Source organism: Chrysemys picta, chromosome 18 (genome assembly GCF_011386835.1).
Source record: "Chrysemys picta bellii isolate R12L10 chromosome 18, ASM1138683v2, whole genome shotgun sequence".
In the NCBI taxonomy this organism is placed as follows: domain Eukaryota; kingdom Metazoa; phylum Chordata; order Testudines; family Emydidae; genus Chrysemys; species Chrysemys picta.
In genome coordinates, this window is record NC_088808.1 from 8,134,868 (window position 1) to 8,149,076 (window position 14,209).

The 14,209-nt window shown below is 47.9% G+C and overlaps 1 protein-coding gene across 3 annotated transcripts in view; it reads left to right on the forward strand.

Moving 5' to 3' along the window:
• Window positions 1-14,209, forward strand: part of COL27A1 (collagen type XXVII alpha 1 chain) — a 253,052-nt gene that overhangs the window by 143,416 nt on the left and 95,427 nt on the right. For all 3 annotated transcript variants that reach the window (XM_005309140.4, XM_065571907.1, XM_065571906.1), the window contains exons 10-11: window positions 11,809-11,847; window positions 12,489-12,542. In XM_005309140.4, coding sequence (XP_005309197.4) covers window positions 11,809-11,847; window positions 12,489-12,542 — 93 coding nt within the window. The remainder of the gene's footprint in view (window positions 1-11,808; window positions 11,848-12,488; window positions 12,543-14,209) is intronic.

Here is a 14,209-nt window from a genome sequence, read left to right on the forward strand (position 1 = left end):
TGCGACGTGATGTTAGGGAAGGTATATTAAAACATCAAAGGCCTTTAATGCTTTTTAAAGCTGCATCGTATTCCCTGCTGGCCGTGATGCATGCCGGCTGGGTTGCTGAGCCAATGTGTGTAGCCACTGGGCCAGCCACTCTACCAACTGGCTTTACAAACAAGCCTTCCAGCGCTCCGAAGAGGGGGCCAGCTGTTGGAATTAACCTGTGTTCTGGATGGGGAGTCAGGGACCAAGGGTTTATTGTAAGTAACTGGCCTGAGGCGATGTAGCAAGTCAGTGGCATGGCCAGGAATAGGGCTGTTGAAGGCCTAAATAGCCACAGTGGCAGAAAAATAATGAATTTTACGACTGACTGGAAGATTGTACCCCAGCTTTCAGGCACAGACCTGGCCATGGTGATCCACCTGTTCACGACATCCCAGGCTGGATTAATGCCCCTCAGATCTAGGAGTGAAGCCACTGGAGTCTGAAGAAGGTCCAGGTTGTACCAAACGCACCCACCTACCTGCTTAGCAACGCTGGTTGCCCTGAAGGCAGCGCCCCTGGCTCCCCGTAGATTAGAAAGCAGTTCTAGATCTCTGTTCTTATCACTGATGTGGCTAGTCCGGAGATCAGGTTTCCTCCTGCTGCCGTGGCTTCCCATGACAGTTGCAGTTGACAGGATCAGCCGATAATCGGGGACTTATGGGTGCAGGAGGCAGGACATTCACAGAAGATGGAGCTGCACTATGGACCCCACCCCCACAAGAGGTGGGAACACCGTGAAAGTTCAGATTTAAATAGCTGAAAACATCAAATTTATGATTTTAAAAATCCTCTGACTGCGAAATTGACCAAAATGGACCGTGAATTTGGTAGGGCCCTAGCTATTGGCCACTGCTGCCATGGATTGACCCATGGTTTGACCTGCTGTGGCCCAGCCTGTCGGTGTGGTCTGTGGCCACAACAGGTTGATCAATTAACCGTGTAGGTTCCTAGCTGGCTCTGAGGAGCCACTGGAGCGTGTACTTTAGGGGTATTCTTTGTGACGCCAGCTGCGTGTCCTGGCTTCGCCTCTGCTAAGGGGAACCCACTTTTTATTATTTCAACAGGAGGTGTGAGGGGAGAAAGGAGGGGGCAATGCAGGTTTCACAAAGCGAGCTTGTAACAAGAACGCTTCATCGCTGCTGCCGGTAGCTCCATCAGCCGTGGGCAGGTGTGCTGTAAAAGCAAGCGCTCGGGGTGGGGTGGCGCAGGTGAGGACGTGTTCCTCTCGGTGCACGTGTGTGTTGGGTACATTCTTGGGGTGGGTGTTCTTGTCTACGTTACTTCCGTCGTTCCCCTTTGTAAATAACATCAAAGAGGAAGGGATGGGGTGGGGGAGCTGTGAAGGTGCCAGCGTGACTGGGGAGGGGAGTTCACCATATGGGAAATGCAAACCGATTTCAAGGCAGTGGGGCCTGTGTTGCTTATGCTCTCCTGTTAGCAATGTGCCAGTGGGGGAAGTGAGAGATGCTTCTGGAGGAGGGGACTGAGACCTGCAGGTGCTTGGCAGGAGATGAGAGGGATCCTCGTGACTATGAGCACTGCTTTTGATATTGTTCATCACTAGCCAAGCCAGCCAAGGGATTTTTCGCATCACCTGTTTGGACATGAGCAGTGGCATTTCCATCAGAAAAGATAACCCAGCCCTGTGGACATTTGGGTCATTCCTGCCGGTGTTCTCCTAGGTTAGTTGGCGCCTGCTATCACTTGGGTGAAGCCACTGAACTGGCCCAGCTCTCATTCACGGAGAGTACCATGGAGAGCATCCACCACAGAGCAGCCAGATGTTGTGATGCAGCATGTTTGTGCCGCGACTCATATTGCATTGGAGAGGGGAGGTTTGTGTCATTCCAAGGTGTTGGCTGGGTCCATCAAGGGTCTATAGAGTCTGTTGTTTTCATCCCTAGATAGTGAAGAGATCATTGCTACTCCTATTAAGGTAGATGGAACGTGAATACTTTACATATCCCTTCCTGTGAGGTCACATGGGAGCAAACCCAGCACCTGGAATCTGAACCTTTCCAAATTTCTGAGAAGCTTGGGCTTGAGCTCCCTAGATCCAAACCTGCCTCTTTGATTTTTTGTTTTGTTTTTTGTTTCAGGCCAGATCAGAACTATAAGGGAGGGTGAATTTCAGGTTTGGATGTTGCCAGACTCCTCCCGAGAATTCAAACTGGCTGAAATGTCATGAGGTTTGTGCTGTTTATCCAAACTCTTGGCTAAAGCTAACCCAGCATCCACACCATTCTGATTGCCTGTTGCCATAGACCAGAAATTCAGTAAATAACTAAGAGCGATGATAGAATAACAGAAGTTAGAGATGGAGGAAACCTGTGGGGTTATCTAATCCCCATCTCCCTTCTGCTAAACGGCAAACCTCATCATGTGCATTTGGGATCAGCCACCTATCTGATCAGTCACCTTTCCAGTCCTCATCTGCCTGCAAAATGGGGTGAAGTGACATCTCAGTATTGGAATTAGAACTCTGACATTCCTGGTTCCCGGTTCTGAGCTCTGTCCAGCTATGGGTATGCGTTTCTCCTGCCTGCCTGTAATACCGGTTTTATTTGGAGGCATTTTGTATTAAAGCTCCTGGTTTGGCCTCGTGCACTTGCATTCTGTTTGTTTAACATGCCTAAACTCTGTCACTTGAAAATATTGCCCAAAGCCATCTTTCGTCTGAGTGTTGTGAGCCCACAGTAAACAGTGGTATTATCGTATTATCTGGCGGGAACAGACGGTATCTGTAACAGGGTTTTGGAGGCTGATTCTCAAGTGCTCTGTGTTCTCTGCAGAGATGGTGTATTCTCTTGCTACATGTGTCCACTGAACAAAACATGGACCCTTGTGTATCGTGGGACGCAGTGGCTGGCCCCTTGCTCTTAGCCAATTGCTACTCTTCAGGTGAAAAGAGCTACCAGGAAAGATGATGCGGAGTAGTTGAAAGGCCACCCCAGTAACTGCAGTGGTGGAGGAGGTGACGGGTTGGACCCCCTGTCCGGAATGCCACCTGATGTACTGGGGTTTCACTGAGCCTCTCTTGCTCCACTAGCCTGGATTCCCTCTCTCGGTTTTGCTGAATTAGGCAGCACACACACACAGGTAGGGCCACACCCAACGGCAGACACAGACTGAAGTCAGCTCTGTGTGAGAGGACTCACCCAGCACTCACAGTTACACCCTGGAAAAGTGAGGTCCCCCCATAATGTCATTTCCCTCCTTTTATATCTTCTCCCCATTTGCTGGAAAGCTCTTTTGCTGGGACCTGGGTAAAACAGTTCCCAGTGTCTAGTGTTATCTCTGAGAGGTTTCTATTGTACACAGTTCCTGGGGTAATCCTTGTGCATTTCCTCAGTAAGCCATTAACATTGTTTGGCCTTTTTACTGTCGTACCTGAAAGGCTGCTTGTGGGTGTTTTCAACCTCAGGACATGTTTCAGCAACACATACATAGCCAAACTTCATAAGTTCACACACGACGATAGCACATACAATCCAATGAGACATTACTGTCTAGCAGATCAAGACTTTTAGAATGACACCTCACAAGGCATGCTTTGTATAAGCCATATCCTAATTACAGGACAGTGGTGAATATTGGGGTGTCAGGGTGTAACAGAGGAGATTTAGCTATAGGTTCGGGTAATGATAACATTACAGCTTTGCTGGCAAGGAAGAAAATGACGTACATTGAAACAAACGCGAAGTGTAACGATGCAGCCACACTCCAGATTGAGAGGCTACACGCTTGCTGATCTCTTTGTCAGCGTAATACGGGAATCTTCATTTTCCCTGAAACTCTTTTGTAGAGAGATCACAGCTGACTTTGTTTGTAACCATCTGAGCTCACCTGGGTGGCTCTGAAATGTTCTGTTGCTTGGGAAGTGGCTGTTCTCATGAGAGAGAGAGACTTCCTTGAGACCTTGGATGACCTCAGAGAAGACATCAGGTTGGTGTAGTCCACACAACATGAGGTTTTCATGCACTCTCTAAGATTTGGTTGGTTTCAGGCTCAGCCTTTCAAAGTTTGTTTGATCAGCTCGCTCAGTTACTGATCTGGCTTTTAGAACTTGGTGGGTTTTTTCCCCCAGAACATTGTTCCTTTATTATGTGGGGGAACAGGTTTTCCACCATCCATGATGGAGCCTTGAGGACTCCCTCCCCTTGCAATCTTTCTGGCCTTTGCCTCCTTTTCTCACCCTTAAAGCCCTCCACTAAGCCTTCTGAGTGGGACGGTTTGATCAGGGCTCCTTTCAGAACCTGTCTGTCATTCCTTTAACCCTCCTGGGATGGGTCTTGTGGGTGAGATGCTCTGCTGCCATCATAACCTGAACACGGCAGTGAAATCAGTAGAAGAGTGAGGATACGTCCCGTGCTTCCAACAGCACATCTGTTGCCTTCTGCTTGGAGTCCTGCTACCTAGTACGTTAGGCAGCTACTGTTGCTTTTGACTAATGTGGAGCAGTAGCCTGCCCTGTGCTGAGTGAGAACGAGACTGAGAATCCAGTGAAGTCTTTCTCTGATGGCATCACAGTGCCCAAAGTGGTGGGACTGGGAGCGCAAAGCTGGGCTCAAGCACTGGTGAGCTAGCAAGCTGCAGAACCCAGGAGGCAGATGGTAATTGCTACAGAACAGCTGCAGTCAGATCCGTGAACTAGCTCTTCGTTTCTTTCTCTGTCTTTTCCAGTGAAACGGCTCCAGCAGAGTAACGTTATTCATACGATTTTATTGGGGCAGTGGTGACGAGGCTCAGCAGGTAACACTGTAGTGATCACATAAGTGACCCTGGAGCTGCTGTTGTTGCCAGGCTGTTACTGCCTAAACTCTGCAGAGCATCTCAGGGACTACGTCTCACTCCAGTGACGTCTGTGAAAGGACCACGGCGGATCCCTGAGAGGAGAGTCAAAGGGAGGTTGCTAGCAAATGAAGGCTACGTCTTCTCGTCTCTAATAAAATATTCTGGAATGTTCTAGAACTCTGCTTCTGATAAGCATCCAGAAGGTGGAATACTGTTCAAAGAAGTCTAGATGGCCTCCCTGCACCCTCCTCCCCGCAAAACAGACATTTCTGCCTATGCTATTCCCCTTCTCCGAGAGCACTTTCCTATCAGGAGGCAACAGGGCTGGCCCTTCCTGATGTTTTCTTGTGATAAATGTTACACGATGCAGCCCCTAATCTGGAGATGTCTGCTCCCAGAGCAGATGTTAAAAACATTTATTAGAGTGGTGCGTTCTTTCCACTGATCAGAAGCGGTTGCGGTCATATCTAATTGCACTTAAATTGTTTCAAGATGATCTAGGGCTGTGTGACTCCTGGCAGGAATGGGTGGCTGATTGCTGCCATGGAGAGCATACATTGGTCCCCAGTGAGAGGTCAGGAAGGGATTTATTTATTGCACGAGTGTTCAGTGTGGCATTTTGGAACTAGCTAGCTGCTGCGTGGGAGTGTATCACTGACCCATGAAGCATCCTGTATTAGCCACAATAAGAGGCAGGATTCAAACTAGTTGGCCCATCAATGTGACCTCTCTTAGTGCTGGTGTTATGTCACGGATAGTGTCTGCACTAATCATTCCACTTTTCTGCTGACCAGAGCTCCTTCGGGCAATGAGCTGCTTAAAATGCAGAAAGCAATCGATTTCCCTTGGCTTCTGAGGCCTGTATTCAGGGTTCAAGTCTCTCTTCTTCTTCTTTTTTTTTTTTCAGTTTAATGAAACAGCATCACAAGCCCCCAGTGCACCTGAGTTCACTGCTTCAAAAGCCACGGGGAGAAAGCATTGGCTGCATGCCAGTTCCTCCAGCGCCTCCAAAAAATATCTCTGAAGAGGCTTCTGAGGGAAATGAGACTCCGCTGCCATGGGCCACAGCCTGGCTTGACAGGCTGTCAGGGATTTTGCCCATTTGCTCACATTAATCAATTTGGGATAAACTTTAAAGGAGCCGAAATGCCTGGTGCAGCATTAGAGCTAGTTAAATGTATCCATCCATCATCTGCCCAAGAGCCCTGCTTATTGCTTGAAATATTTCCATATGGTGAAAGACCTTTGTTTGTTTTTGTAAATGAGCTCTCTCAGACTCCCCTCCTTCTCTCTCCTCCTATGTCCCAGGAATAATCTGGGAAAGGGGGGGATTTCTCACAGCCTTGAAGACTGGAGCTGGGTATACAGCTTGGCAATGAATGGCAACCCAGTCCTATCAATGGTGTTTGGTTTCTGTTTGGAAACTAAGGTGCTTTTGTGCCTTTGTGGTGGACCGGGGCTTGGGGAGAGCAGGCAGAATCAGACGCTAGTCTGTATTGGAGACCAGAATAAAGTGAAAAGGATTGGGGACAGGAGGAGGAAATAAGACCTTTCCCCTCCTGTGTTCCTGTCATTCATGCTGATGAGAGAACTTCCAAAGGGCTGGGGGATTGAATTTGTGCCGTAATGTTTTTAGGATGCTTCTCCAAACTAACTGAGCCCCTCAAAAAAACTGGACTGGAAATGAGGCTTTCTCCAGAAGTTTTTTAATTCCTCTAGCTGGGCCAAAACTACCGAGAGACCAGTTTCCCAGGTCATAGAATCATAGAATATCAGAGTTGGAAGGGACCTCAGGAGGTCATCTAGTCCAACCCCCTGCTCAAAGCAGGATCAATCCCCAACTAAATCATCTCAGCCAGGACTTCATCAAGCCTGACCTTAAAAACCTCCAAGGAAGGAGATTCCACCACCTCCCTAGGTAACCCATTCCAGTGCTTCACCACCCTCCTAATGAAATAGTTTTTCCTAATATCCAACCTAGACCTCCCCCACTGCAACTTGAGACCATTGCTCCTTGTTCTGTCATCTGCCACCACTGAGAACGGTCTAGATCCATCCTCTTTGGAACCCCCTTTCAGGTAGTTGAAGGCTGCTATCAAATCCCCCCTCGTTCTTCTCTTCTGCAGACTAAATAATCCCAGTTCCCAGTCATATTTCAGTCCTTTTCCTTTGTGGTGTTTTATTTTTTTTAAATGTTTATAATTTAATTTTCTTTTAAAGATACAGTGGAGATATGATCCAGAAGTGCAGCGGCCCATAAATGAAAATCAGTAGTCGAGAAAGGTTCTTGTCGTTTGGATTTAGAGTAGAGCTGGTTGGAAAATTTCTGTCCTATGGGAAATTCTGACATTTCAAAATTTGTTTCCGTCCCAATTCATGATGAAAAGTGGAAACTTTTGCAGAACAAAAACTCTAGAAAATATCTATTCATCAACATCTAAGGGACCTTGTTGAAACATTAAAAGTCTAAAATAAAATATTAAATCTAATGGAAAACATTAAATACAACACATATACAGAAATTTGAATTAAGATTTTATTATATGAAAGTCGAACGAAGAAAGTCAAATTGAAATATTTCATTTCAGTGTTGAATTGTTCCCTCAAATTTAATTGAAATCGACACATTCCTGTGAAACATTCGGAATTTGATAAAACAGCATTTTGTAATGGAAAACTGTTCCACTGATCATTTTTCAACCAGCTCTAGTTTTGAATGAATGATTGGGTCATTTTTTAGACCGAGCTGGGGCAGAATACTCAACCGACGCAGCTCACATGACTGGCTTTTAGCAGTGGCTCGCTGCTATCATTAGGTCCCAGGATAAGCACTCGGGATTTTGTATTGCCTGCTGCAGTGCGTTGCTGGCTTCTTTTTGCACATCTCAGATGGTGATTTGGAGTAGGGCTGGCTGGAAAACAAGAATTCCATTTTGCAAAACATTTTGTGGTCGCAGCCGTTGGGCTTCATTCTGCATCAGGAGGAAACCAAGAGCTTTTGAATTTTTTTCATGAAAAAACAGAGAGACTGACCCAAGAATAGCTCAATAGAAGACCCAAATTCAAGTCCCTGTGCTGCCTGATTTGGAACAAGGACTTGAACCTGGGCCTTCCACGGCCCAGACGAGTGCCATAATCTCTGGGCTGTTGGCTATTCTGGGGTGTCTCTGGTTAAACTGAGACAGAGAGAGAAATTCCAGCCTGGGCCTGATAAACTTTCCCAATGAACATTTCATTGAAACCAATAATGGTTCTGTGAAGAATTTGTTTTGACTAATTGCATTCTCTGATGAAAACACATATTGTGGGGAAAAACCCTGACCAGCTCCAGTTTGGAGTCCATAGTGACCCACGTAAAAAATCAGTCAGGGGCCACTGACAGCCCCAACGGGGGGTAGGGGAGGTCAGATGCTCGGGACTTCCCCCCCCCCCACGCAGAGGTGCAAGCTGGTGCTTGCGGCTCCAGGCCGGGGGGAGGGGAGGGGGGCGGAGACTCGGGGCTTCCCTAGGTTCTGGGGTGGGGCCAGGAATGGGTTCAGAGTGTGGGAGGGGGCTTCGGGCTTGGACCAAGCGGTTTGGGGTGCAGGAGCGGGCTCAGGGCTGGGACAGGGAGTTGGGGTGCAGGAGGGGGTGCAGCTTGGGCTGGGGGTGTGGGCTCGGGGGTGGGGCCGGGAATGGGACAGGGAGTTGGGGTGCAGGAGGAGGTTTGGAGTGTGGGCTCTGGGTGGGAGCTTGGGTGTGGGAGGGGGCTCAGGGCTGGGGCAGGAGGTTGGAGTGTGGGGGAGGTGCAGGGTCTGGGAGGGAGTTTGGGTGTGATTGCCGGCCAATGGGAGCTGCGGAGCTGGTGCTGGGGGTGGGGGCAGCACACGGAGCTTCGCTGATCACCCCTCCGCCTAGGGACCACAGTGACATGCCGGCGAGACCCGAGGGCGGTTGCGGGGGACGCTGAGGCTCGGGACATCTGGCCCACGGCACAGAGACTTACCGCGGTCCGAATGAAAAGAAGCGGTGGGCCGGAGGTTCCCCACCCTGGTCAAACACTTTGAAAGGAGCATGGTAAAAAAAAAAAAAAGGCAGTGCCCGTTGCATCTTGCTCCTGAAGGGACTGATCCAGTGCCCACTGAAGTCAGTGGAATCCAGTCTATTGACCCTGATATGGATTAGGCTCTAAATGTCTGTCAAGCGGCTGCTGCTCACATTAAAATCCAGAGGAAATGCAATGTCCCCAAAATACTTCCATGACTAACCACCAAAAGTTATGTTTGTGGCATATTTTTGAGGTAAAAGCAACAAATCAACAGGATTTGAAATATCCTGGTGGCTTTCTTGGAGGGAGTTCAGAGCGTAACAGAAATGATGATTAAGGGGCTGGAGGGACTGATTTATGGGGTGAGATGAAAGTAGCTAAATATGTCCAGCTTGGCTAAGCGGGGGATAAAACAAGCCTGTCAGTCACTTAGGAGGCCGTGAACAGCCAGGATTGAATGAAATATCTGGGGCAGTGTAGTAGGGTTCAGTGCAAGGACCGAGGAGATGAAATTGAGAGAACATGTTGGCTGAACATCAGGAGATGTTTCCTGACCCTGAGATCTCTTTGGCTCTGAGATATTTTCTCGCCAAAAGCAATCAAAGCCATATTACTTTTGAAGTTCTAAACTGAACTGGAGAAATCACTAGAAACTGTCCTGTTCCAGCAGTTTTTTCTCTGGGCCCCAGTCAAGGGACTGGGTGGCCTATTAAATCTTTTTGTTTTCTAGCCTCCATAAGATTCAATTTTTATCGTCTGTTTAACATCTGCCTGTCGTCATCTGCGGGGATTGAACCCAGGTGCTCTGGATCCAAAAGGATAAGCTGCATTTTCTTTAGACCTGGTAGCAGATTGGGAAACCTCTATACGTAGTCTTGCCAAAGACAGAAGAAGACGGAGCCCACGCCATGTTAGCATAGGTTACAGCTGCATTCTGTGTGGTATTCTGCCTTCCCCTTCAGTTAGTGATGGCTCTGTATTCTCAGAGACAGGCAGCATGTCAGACCTCTTTGGTGGTCTCCTCTGTTCTGCTGTTTCATTCTATTTGACGATCTCCTGACCTAGGAGGCTCCATCTCCAGAGCAAAGGAATAATCTTACATGAAAATGGAAAATAGGAAATCACTACAGGTTGAGTCTCACAGCTCATTATTGGCTCTGTGGGGCAGGAGCTGGCACCTGGCACAATGGGACCCCGTCCCCCTTGCTGCTTCTCCTCTTCTCACCCCACTCAGTGCATTTCCATTCTTCTGTCTCTTCTCCTTCTTCTGGGGAGACATACCATGGCCCAGCCCCTTACCTCCCCCCCCCCCCCCCCCCCCCACACACACACACACTTCCTCTCCCTCCTCACCACTGCTCTTTCCACTGTATGTCTTCTCTGGGCAATCATTCATGTGGCTGCGGCTGGCGTCTTGATGCTGACGAATGGCAAATCAACCTGCCCGCTGCCATCAGATCCTGCATACCTGCCTGTCAATCTGACATCCCAGGGCCGACACGTTGTCAACTTAAACATCACACAACCGAAACTGATCACCTTCACTTCCCTCTCAACCCCTTCCTCTCTCCATCACTATCACCTCTGACAGAGCCACCCTCCTCCCCGTCACTCAGACCTGTAATGAGGGAGCCGGCTGTGACTCCTCTCTCCTGCTTCCCTCACACATCCAAAGGGAACCCAAATCCCTCCGTAATGTCTCTAAGCTTTGTCCTTTTCTTTCTCCCTCTCTCTGGATAAAATTCTCTAGTCCAGGCCCTCATCATTTTGCGTTTGTTATTACAACCTCCCCCTCTCTGGCTTCCTTGACCCCTGTTTTGTCTCCCTACAGTCCATATAAAAAGCTGCCCCTAAAATATCTTTTTCATCCATTACTCTGATCATCTTTCCATCTTTGAATCCATTCACGGGCTCCCCGTCTTCTACCACATCAAATGAAAGGTGGCGAGATGGGTTTGAGAGGTGGGATTGAATGGAAGGAGAAAACTTGGGAACAGATCCAAAGAATTCAAGAGCAGAAAGGCACCTTAAAAGCCCTGCATAACTCTGCCCTACCAAATTCTTCTTCCTGGTCTCATTTCAAGTTGCCTCCCAACCTGTCTGCTCCACCAACAACGCCAGCCTCATCCACCTGTCGATTCGGCTTTTCACATCAACCTCACCATGCGGCCCACTAGGAGTAGAATGGCCTTCCAGAGCTCATTCACGAGGCCTCCTCTCTCCACATTCAAATCCCTTCTGAAACCCCAGATCGCCTCTGACACCTGTAGAGAAAGTAGTTGACCTGTACCAATTAATATGAGGCATTACTGGGCAGGGGAGAGGAGTGGGGGGAGCCATGTCAACATTATTTTGTCAAGACTTGGCAAGCACCTCCCTGGCCACTGTACTGATATGTTGTAGCCCTTTCCCTCTGTGTCTGTCTTTAGACTGTGAGCTCTTCGGGGCGTGGGCGGAAAGCTGGAAAGCTCTTAGCACAGAGTGGGTGCTGCCGGGTTGATAAATAAAAAGAGCGGCAGCTTTAGGGTATGTCTACACAGCAAAGAAAACCCAGCGGCTGGTCCATGCCAGCCAACTTGGGCTCACGGAGTTCGGGCTGCGGGGCAGTTTCATTGCGGTGTAGACTTCTGGGCTTTGGGATATTCCCACTCAGCAGGTCCTAGAACCTGGACTCCAGCCCAAACCCTGTCATCAACACAGCAGGGAAGTGGCCCCACAGCTGGAGTCCTACGAGTCCAAACCAGCTGGCACAAGCCAGCCACAGCTATCTAGTTTCTGTGTAGACACACCCTGAGCGGGTGTTCTCATCCAATGTGATAGAAATCGTGAAGCTGACAGGAGTGTAGCATTGCTCCTGGTGTCTTGGCTACAGAAGCATGTGCCATGCTTTGGTTGGCATAATAGACATGGGGTTTTTTTTTTACATGCTCTCTCTTTTTTCCCCCCTCTCCTTTTAGCAATCCTCATTTTACCAGCTTCTCCACGCAGGCTGGCCGGTGAGTGTCTCCTGTTAAGTAAGTCTACGTAAGGATGTGGTGGGTTCTCCAGCACCTGAATTTTTTTTTTTTTAATCAAGACTGGATGTCTTTCTAAAAGATATGCTGTAGCTCAAACAGAAGTGACAGGCTTGACCCAGGAATCATTGGGGGAAATTCTCTGCCCTGCGTTATGCAAGAGGTCAAACAAGATGGTCTTAGTGGCCCCTTAAAGTAGGAAATTGGGAGAATGCCACCAGAGTACGTCAGGAAAGGGTGGAGTGGCTGGGTTGCACTTTTGGCTCATAGTTAAGCCTAGGATTGAAGGCTCACGGAAACAAGAGATGGGAATCCAGTGTTACGCCCCTTAGAAGCTCTGTCTTCCAGAACCTCTGCTGGCTCCCCATTCACTTTCAGAATCAGTCAGAAATGAATCCTTTTTTTTTTTTTTAAAGAAACCCATGTAACTATTCTGCCCACGTCACAGTCCTTTTCTCTGTATTATAACGTTCCTCCACCCCATGTGTTGCATGGATTTTGTGCTCTAAATCCTCTAACATGGTCTCAGATTTTTTCTGTATGATCATTTGGAGTCTTGTCTCTTTCCAAATAGTTTTGATTTCTAAAATATGTTACTGTTTGCCTTTATTTTTTAAATCTAGAGACATCCAGGACCACGTGGGCTGCCGGGGCATCCAGGGAAACCAGGATTACCTGTAAGTATGAAAAATCCCCTCTAAATATGTCCGAAGAAGCCAAGCCCTCAGTTATCCCATCAGACATTTCTGCTTTCATTGGAAGTTTTCAGAGGCAATGTTTAGAGACACTTGAACAATTTAGGCCCCACAATTGAGCTGCCTTTACATTTGTTACTGTCAAATTGTTTGTATTGCTATAACTAAAGTTTCAGTGCTGGGATTTTCAAAAAAGTTGGAGCTGGGTGAAAATCAATTGAAGTTGGATGCCTGACTCCCTTAGGTTCCTTTGAAAGCCCAGCCCAGCCCCTCAGCTGGCATAAGCTGGCATAGCTCCATTGACTTCCTTCAGTGAAACAATGCGCATTTACAGTCATTGAAGATCTTGTGTGTGTGTGAGAGAGAGAGAGAGAGAGAAACGGGGCCTACAAACCCCATATTGAGTGTGGAGAGAGGAGAGTCTCTCCTGTTTACAAGCAAGCAGCTTGATCACAACCTCACGCAGCTGCCAGTCATGGAGGTAGGCACCCACAGCTGAACCCAATTGAGGAAACAAGGCCTTCAATAAAGGGGAGAGTACAGCTAAGGACGGGGAGGCTGGAAGGTCTGGGCTGGCAAAGTGGCAACAGCCCCGCACCAGGCTGCCTCCAAGAAAATAGCCAGGAGACTAAAGGAGCCTGCAAGAGTAAAAGGCTGGCAGGCTTAATTGGAGATGAGGATCCAGGAACTGGCCTGACTGAGAGCAAACTAAGGAGGGTCAGTCAGGAGAAGCAGAATCCCCTCCAGAGACCACACCTTGAGACGGTGACTGTGTGTGTGAAGTTATAATAGGTTTACAGATCGTCGCCATGTCCATATCAAGAGACAAAATGATAATCATTACAACAGTGAGCTTTTGTGTAGAGTATCATTAGACCGTGATCTCATCAGATGTCTCTGTTGAAGAGGGTGTTACCATCTTACAGAAACAACAAGGAGTCTGGTGGCACCTTAAAGACTAACAGATTTATTTGGGCATAAGCTTTCGTGGGAAAAACCTCACTTCTTCGGATGCATAGAGTGAAAGTTACAGATGCAGGCATTATATACTGACACATGGAGAGCAGGGAATTACTTCGCAAGTGGAGAACCAGTGTTGACAAGGCCAATTCAATCAGGGTGGATGTATTCCACTCCCAATAATAGATGAGGAGGTGTCAATTCCAGGAGAGGAAAAGCTGCTTCTGTAATGAGCCAGCCACTCCCAGTCCCTATTCAAGCCCAGATTAATGGTGTTAAATTTGCAAATTAATTTTAGTTCTGCTGTTTCTCTTTGAAGTCTGTTTCTGAAGTTTTTTTGTTCAATGATAGTGACTTTTAAATCTGTAATAGAATGACCAGGGAGATTGAAGTGTTCACTTACTGGCTTTCGTATGTTACCATTCCCGATGTCCGATTTGTGTCCATTTATTCTTTTGCGGAGGGACTGTCCGGTTTGGCCAATGTACATGGCAGAGGGGCATTGCTGGCACATGATGGCATATATAACATTAAAAGAAGAACAGGAGTACTTGTGGCACCTTAGAGACTAACAAATTTATTAGAGCATAAGCTTTCGCGGACTACAGCCCACTTCTTCGGATGCATATAGCTATATGCATCCGAAGAAGTGGGCTGTAGTCCACGAAAGCTTATGCTCTAATAAATTT